This window comes from Nematocida minor (assembly GCF_024244105.1).
Source record: "Nematocida minor strain JUm1510 chromosome Unknown 7918, whole genome shotgun sequence".
Lineage (NCBI taxonomy): Eukaryota > Fungi > Microsporidia > Nematocida > Nematocida minor.
In genome coordinates, this window is record NW_026250336.1 from 1 (window position 1) to 8,021 (window position 8,021).

General features: G+C 39.7%; 4 protein-coding genes across 4 annotated transcripts; 3 read left to right on the forward strand and 1 right to left on the reverse strand.

Moving 5' to 3' along the window:
• Positions 1 to 789, forward strand: NEMIN01_2406 (uncharacterized protein; the record flags this gene model as incomplete). Its single annotated transcript, XM_051478348.1, has 1 exon — positions 1 to 789. A coding segment is annotated over one exon (789 nt), but the record flags the coding sequence as incomplete, so codon positions are not given.
• Positions 790 to 1,037: 248 nt separating this feature from the next.
• On the reverse strand, positions 1,038 to 4,190 carry NEMIN01_2407 (uncharacterized protein; the record flags this gene model as incomplete). Its single annotated transcript, XM_051478349.1, has 1 exon — positions 1,038 to 4,190. The coding sequence occupies one exon, from the start codon at positions 4,188 to 4,190 to the stop codon at positions 1,038 to 1,040; it is 3,153 nt and encodes a 1,050-aa protein (XP_051334309.1).
• Positions 4,191 to 4,674: 484 nt separating this feature from the next.
• NEMIN01_2408 (uncharacterized protein) lies at positions 4,675 to 6,387 on the forward strand (the record flags this gene model as incomplete). The annotated part of the gene is made up of 1 exon (XM_051478350.1): positions 4,675 to 6,387. The coding sequence occupies one exon, from the start codon at positions 4,675 to 4,677 to the stop codon at positions 6,385 to 6,387; it is 1,713 nt and encodes a 570-aa protein (XP_051334310.1).
• A 247-nt stretch (positions 6,388 to 6,634) lies between these two features.
• On the forward strand, positions 6,635 to 8,021 carry NEMIN01_2409 (uncharacterized protein; the record flags this gene model as incomplete). Its single annotated transcript, XM_051478351.1, has 1 exon — positions 6,635 to 8,021. A coding segment is annotated over one exon (1,387 nt), but the record flags the coding sequence as incomplete, so codon positions are not given.

Genomic DNA, 8,021 nt, shown 5'->3' on the forward strand with positions numbered 1-8,021 from the left:
GAAAACAGCGAGATATTTAGCAGAGAGGACCTGCAAATAATCACCGCCATTAAAGAGAACATAGGAGAAATAGCATGCGAGAAAATCATACACAGCTGCGTCATTAGAGCACTGGAGTACATCGCAAACAATACTGACCTCCTGAGAGAAACAGAGAATGGGTCAAACACCCTGAAGATAAAAAAAGACCTAAGCAACTTTTACGAAGACTACATAGCCAACAGGGATCTGGGGAAGCTCATACAGCAGAGAAAGGACAAAATAACTGAAAAAATAAAAACAAAAACCAAGGCTTTGGGAGAAGAGGAAACGAAGTACTACCAAATAAAAGAAAGTGCAAGCAGGGAGAAGATAGAGGATGCTATCTGCACTATTAACAGTCTAGAAAACGATGTGTATCGGCTAGAGTGCGACAAGAAAAAGGAGTGTCTGCAGCCTGAATACATGCAAAGCCTGCTGAACAGCTTACTTCTGCTGTCTGAAGTGAGCCCGGAACAAGAGAGCTATTTGTTTGAAAAAATAAAAGAATTTGGAAAGGCTATGAGCATAGAAATAGTAGAGCTATCCAAAGAGCATCAGACAGCAAAAGAAAAGGAAAAAGAACCCAAAAAGAGGAGGCTCTTCACTATGAAGGCAATCCACGCGAAAATAGCTAAAACTCTGCTGCTAGCTGCTATTCTTCTGACACCGCCGCTGTTAGTTAATTACTACTGCTCAAATGGCGGGGTGATGGGGGCTGCTGATAACGGCAATCCAGTGAACTGCGAAGAGTCATCATACTACGAGTAATAAACCAGCCGAGAAACACAAATATTTTAGGATATCTTGATCTATTTGATTACAGCTGTTAGCCGGCATCCCAAGTTAAATAAACTACATTTAAGTCTGCGAACTTCTTCATTGCAACTCGTGTGCTGACTATTGGTGCGCATTGAATATGGCGAATAAGCTGCTATATTTGGCGAATGTGTATAGTTGTAAAAAGAAGGAGCACTGCACAGTTAACACTTCTATTTATTTGCTGGTTTCTATGTGCACTATCGCCTATAAAAGGTAATAAAAACATCAAGGATCTCGTTGTGTGCTCCCAGGTTGGACCTGTTCAAGTTTGCGTTTCGAAATACTATAATGTCAGTATTTGCGTGTTTTGGCGTTTTAGCCAGCCGTATAGACAGCGCCTCCTTGAATCTTTCCAGCGCTCTTTCTTCTATGTTTATTTTGCCCCATGCTATTCTCATTGCCTGCAGCCGCTCTTTTTGGGCTGTTTTAGACTCTTCCAGAGTTTTTATGTCATGTCTTGTCTTTTTCAATTTTTCTTCTATTTTACTGATTTCCCCTTTGAGGTATGCTATGCTATTATTTTCTTTGTGCGCCCCCAGAGTTTTTTGATCTTCGAGCAAGGTTTGTATTTTAGGCACCATTCTTTCTGATTTAGTCGTTTTTGTGGTACTTCTGCACAGCCAAAAGCCTTGCAAGCTGCTGTCTTCGTTGTAGCTCCTTGACTCTATCGTTGCAACGAAGGCATCAAAATCTTCTGAGTGTTTTGCGTCCTCAAAGATGTTGCTTGGAATGCAGTGTGTGTACTCATCCACGTCTCCTGGTACTTTTACGTACCATATGGCTCTGACAGTGCTTTTCCTGCGCTTGGATATCTGGCAGTCCATGGCATAGCACTCTGTGCTTTTTACTTTCTCTGGCAGTATGTACAGATTGCTGTAGTATTTGTGCATGTCTGAATACATTGTGTCCTTGTAGGCATCGCTATATGCATACGAGTTAGGCTCTTTTCCATGAAAATCCATTGACTCCAGCTTTTTGTGCTCTCCCTGCTTAGTAAAAGGAGTTAGCTTCACGCCTTTCTCCATCAGAGACGTAAGAAACAGTGGAATAGGAATCACACTTACTCCATGTGGCTCTAGAGGACTAAACTCTGCAAACGTAAACTTTTCCTCTAGGCTGTGCCTGATGTGGTAGAATACTAGCTCGTGCCCCTCCAGCTCTTCCACTGTTTTATTCCTCTCTCCTTCCTCTTTGATGTACGACCACTGTTTGCTCTGTTTGCCCACCTTGAATGGGTGTATAACATCTGAGCTGTCTTCTATTCCATACAGCGTCTTTATGTACGCTACCATGTCGCTAACTCTGTGCAGGTAGTATTTCTTCTTAGTCTCAGGCTCTGTATACATGGGCATGCACAGTCTTCTGGGCTGGCCCATTTTATTGTCCACATAGTACACATGATAGTGTGCATTCACGCTTGGTGCAACACTCCATTTGTTCTCTACAATTGGGGTTTCCAGCTTTTCAACTCTTTTAGCTGGGTTTCTTGTTGCTATGTTTACTGCCATCTCACACTTCATGTACTTCTGGTTTGTTATCACGCCCTTTCCTGCGAGAACATGTTCACTTTTTTTGTCAACTATTTCTGCCTTCTTGTAGAAATCTGCGAGCATTATGTATATATTTCTATACAGCTCAGTAACTAGTGCGTTTCTCACTGTTTCTTTGCTGTATATAGTCCCAAGGGCAGTATACAGCTGATTGTATACACTCATGTCTATCTTTTCTTCATTGTGAAGATGCACCAGTGTCTGTATGCTCGATAGAACCAGATGCTTTTTTCTATCTTCATATATGTTGTCTGAGTTCTTTGTGCATGTGTTCCTTATAAACTCTTCGCTCATCCTGGAAAAGTCTTTATACACCTCTGGCAGCATTACGATCATGTGCATAGCATACGCCAATTTGTGGTACTTCTTGTTTATTTTGCAAATTCTTTTCTGTTTCTCAGCCATGGCATAGTTCATCCCAAGGCACTCGCTCATGTAAATATCACCCAGAGTTTTCTTCCATCTAGTTGGAGGATGGCATGCATCAATGCTCTGCGGCATGTTCTCTTCCATGTATGCTATCATATCATCAAATATACCGTCGTAGTATCCATCGAGCTTTTTTATCATTTCTATGTAGACGCTGTTCTTTTCCTCTTCAAATAGCCTTTTTAGCCCAAAAATATCTTTGCGTTTTATGCGCGGGTCTATATCTTTGCTTGCAATGAGATACCACAGCGCATTCTCCTTTATTTGAGGAGCAATGAGCTGCGAAAATGTAGAAATTTCTGCTTTAAGCTCTGCTTGGTACGACTCGTCTTTCACTGCGCCGATCAGATCATCTTCTGAGTATGTGTATTCACAGAGTGTCTTGTAGCTCAGCTTGTTTCTATGTCTCCCTGCATTTTTCAATCTCATACTGTTCCACAGACTAACATTGAGATATTTTATTTCTGTCTTTAGCGCTATATTTCGAGCTGTATTTGATGGTTGCTGAGGTAAACTTGGCTGTGCACCATCTTCTATCAAGCCTTCTATCTCTCCCTGTAGGTATATATCATCTGTCTCATATAATACATACTCTTCTTGTGGATATATATCAGTTGTTTCATACAATACATACTCTTCCTGTGGATACATATCAGTTGTTTCATACAATACATACTCTTCCCTTCTTCTCTTGTCCTCTCTGAGCTTGTTCATTGGGTTGCTCATTGCACTGGCTGTTCTCTTTTCTCCCCTATGTAAACCAGTGCTATTGTTTTCTTCACTCTTTAATCTCTCGTTATACCTTTCAAGATCTGCTATTTCTTTCTTAGACAGTGAATACTGCTCCATTTCATTAGCATCATCTATATCTGCTAATAGTCCATACGAGGGTGCAGTCTTATCCACATAACTAGGGTCAAAATCTGGGCCCTCTCTTCTACTAGTTACCATCTTTTCATTGTTGGATGTACCTGGTATATCGTACGCTTTATTAGAGCTATGCTTACTTGTACTAGGCGCTGGTGTGTACTGATCATCTATTCTTTGCAAATCTTCAACAGGCTCATATTCATACGAGGGCACTAGAAAATCTGGAACTAGATTAGCATCCGAGTTTTGCATATTCAACATATTGTCTGTCTGATCTAAAGGCTCGTCAAATATGTTTGAGTCTAAAATATCACTCTCTGCCACACCTTGATCAGTATAAGAGTGACCTAGCTCATTTTCCTGCTCTACCACCCCTCTTATCATTGGATCACTGGATTTCTCACCACTGAAACTGTTCCTTCCCCCTCTACACGCTCTAGCGAAAAGAGAAAGAAGCACCACAAATACGCTTATTATTCTCTTCGTTTTACAGCTTTCCATGCAAAAATATCGTTTTTTCTATTTATAGTTGCCAGTTGGGATGGTACCCCTTACCCCATACTCCTGCATACTCTACTGCAATTCTTGGGTTATTCAGATACACTGCATACTCTATCCATTCACAGCTACCACCATTCACCTACTACAAGCTGGCATTTTTTTTAGCTCATGGACTGATTTTATAACAAGTAACTAGCAGACCCACTTCTGTTTAAATTTTATTTTTATTTAATTAATTTAAGGATCTGCTAAACAAATAAATACTAAGCTAATTAAATAGCCTAATAAGACATACAAAGAGATTGTACTCCAACACTAAGCATCCTTCTATAGATTGCGAGAGAAAGAGCCACCTTTATTCAGAAGCTAATTGGATGCTCTTACAAAACTCTACCAATGAAAAGGAATAGAACTACCAATGGTACGCACAGAGCAAGTTTTTAGCTGTTAATTGTTTTGTGCAATTAAAACTTTTGTATCAACCATGGAAGAAAGTGAGTTGAATATAAGCACAGGCGAAATAGTGCCAAACTACTTTGGAAAAGCTACAAAAAAGATCAAACTAAGGATAAATATAGATGGAATAGTGCGGGCAATAAAGTCCATTGATAGTATGGCTGGCCCAGAGGAAGATGCAGCATTTCTAAACGGCAGAACAATAGCTAACCTATCCGCGCTAAAGTATATCCTTGATACGAATTTAAAGATAGAAAGCGTTTGGCACAGCAGTAAAGAAAAAAAAGACATTGCAGATATAGTTAAGAATGTCATCTATCAGTTCCTTGTCTACGAGGATCTTAAAAAAGAGACCATAAGCCTTCTGATATTTGATGGCATGGAGGACACACTAGATGAGGCAATTAAACGCCGAATTATTTCTCTAATTAACAGAATTATAAGGCCAAACACAGTCATAGGATCGTATATTAGGTATGATCTAGATGAAGATGTTGACAACAGCGTAAGTACTATGGTGTACACGCTGGAGCTTGCAGGCGGAAGCTCTCCCTTAAATCTGAAGTATTTGCTCAGATCTACCGCAGAGTCTCTTGACAGAGACATTCTCTGTGATGTGTCTACTTTAGTGTATCCAGCTTACGACTTGGAAAAATACACACCCATACAAAAATACTACAGTGTAGATGATCTGTACATCAAAAAGCATAAAGGTAGCGGCATGGCATTAGTAGACTATGGGCTGAGGTTTATCCACAAGAACTTCCATGAAATCAATGTCTTAACTGAGAAAATAGAGAAAAATATAGCTAGTTCTGATAGCAGTGACTTGCAGGAGATAACTGACGAAGTCAATAAGATATTTAAGTATGAAGAAGACCTGCGAATATTCATCTCCATTAGCAATAATATAAACAAAATTAGAAAAGAGAAGAAAATACACACCTATATGTTCAAGACACTGGAGTACCTGGCAAACAGCACTTCACTTCTCGAAGAAGAAGAAGGGCTAAAGAAATTGAAGGTAAAATCAGATTTGAGTGATTTTGGTGAAAAGTATGTACTTGGCACAGTGCTAAGTAGAATAGTAGACGGAAAAGCAGTTGCACTGTTTAAGGAAATAGAAAGAAATCGTAAGTATCTTGAAGCAGACAAAAAAACATGTAAAGAACTAGAGAATAACTTACAACACTGGATATGGAAAAATCACCCAACTTCGCATAACTATCAGAAAATAAAGGGAAGAATGGCACAGGAGATAGAAAGACTGAAATATGACATTAGCATTCTAAATAATAATGTGTCTTTGCTAGAGTCAAAGCTGGAAAAAGAAAATTTTCAGGCTGTTAACATACAAAGGCTTCTAGAAAACTTGCAGCTCCTATGCGAATTAAATCCAACCCAGAAAAAATACATAGTTAGAAGGCTAAAGGAGTTTGGAAACAAACAGAGCATAGAAGTAGAAGTAGAGGAAGAGAAAGAGAAAGAAGCTCCCATTGCAGTACCTATTGCAATGCCCTATGTGCTGTCCGATGTAGCGGCTGATGTAGTGGATAATGTGCGAGAAGAGAGAAAGCCTTCTTCAACCAGATCCACTTCTAGTGGTATAGCCAAAATAGCTACAGCATTGGGCTGCACTATAGCAGCAGCAGTAGCTGTGTTCTTATTGGCTAGCCATGTAAAGAGCAGAATGAGAATCATTGGTGCTGATTTGCTGTTAGCACATAGAGATGCAGCATGAATTCAATGCATTGGCACATTAACATGTCTTTTTGCAGATAGCTCAGTGCTTTAAATGGCCTCCAAATAAACTCAAAATAAGAAACGAACAGTTACTGTTCTCTCCTCACAAATTGCACAAAACCTCTTCTTATTTCCATTATGTTGAAACTCACTTGGTAAAAGGGAAAACTTTGCTCTTAATTAAGAATAGCCCAAGAAAATGCCCAGAATAGGGTGGGTATACATAGTAAAAAATTTTAATTCTTATGATCCTAAAACGAGCACTGAAAAAGGTAATAGTAGCAGGAGCTGCTGGACTGGCTTATCTGCACATAGCGAGCTGTGAACTGGATAAAGACAATATGAAAAACATATATATCTACTGGAAAAATAGATTATCCTATTTTGAAAAAGAAATTGTCCCACGCATTGGACTCTTTGCAAACTTCAGAGCTTCTAACTCTGAGGCTCTGGCACTGAACTCGGACAATCTCTTCGAGAAAAGTGCCGAGATGGAAAAGGGAATATGCGCTATGGCGCAAGAGCTTGAGACCCTTAAGAAGGAGTCTAGCCAAATTATAGAGCTTTCTAGCTCAATATTCAAGCTATACAAAGATGTTAACAATAGGGGCTCCACCCTTGACAAGGCCCAAAAAGAAACACTTGAGGCTAGAATCAAAGACGGCTCAAAGAGACTGACTGAGATAATCATACCCTCTCTTGACATCAGCACTTCGCTAACCAAGAAAATAAACAACTACGACTTTCACATGGTAGAGGTAATAGAAGAGCGCAGCGGAGTAGAGAAGAGCAGTCTCGACAGGCTAGCTCTCTTCAAGCTGGCAAAGAGCAATAAAATCCTGGCTGCTAATATAATATATGCTCTATCCAGCATAAGCCTATCTCAGCTAGAGAGCGATGCCGTAGAGGAAAAGCTAGTCACTTTAATACACGAAAAAATCGCATCAGATTTTGTTCCAAAGAGCAATGTGGAGCTTTTCGTAAGAGCTGTAAAGAAGGATGTGGTAAAATATAAAAATAACCTATACATTTCAGCAGATACAAATTTCGGTCTGCTATTCAACATACATCCAATGGAGACATCTGACGTGCCCTTGATAGACAGCGAAATAATGAATGTTTACATTAGCCTACTCAAAGAGAACCTTTCTGAAGAAGAAGTAAGCCAGTATGCAGGCATTACATCTCTACACGTTCTAAAGCTGATGGTGATCGAATATATAATGAGCGGGCGCCTTATGGACTACAAGAGCAACACTGTACTCCGCAATCTAAGAAAGGCCATAGAAAATGAATTTGACCCAGTAAAATACAAAATCAATAGTGAAGTAATGTTTGGTAGATTTCAAGACCTAAAACAAGATGAAATACTTAATATTTTAACCTATGTATGGGGTGGTTATACAGGCAACCCCCGTTTAGAGAATATAATTGAAAAAGTATGCAAACGTATTGGTATTAAGCGTAATAACTTTACAGTAATACAGCGTAGCTTTAAGTATGCTAACTGGATGTATGATGCTGCTATGGCACCACTAGCCGGCTCGGATGGCCAGTATTCAGACAGTTTGGGAGTGCCATTTGACATGTCGTATACGCATCCTCTGTGGTATGTATGCATGCGCTACAAGC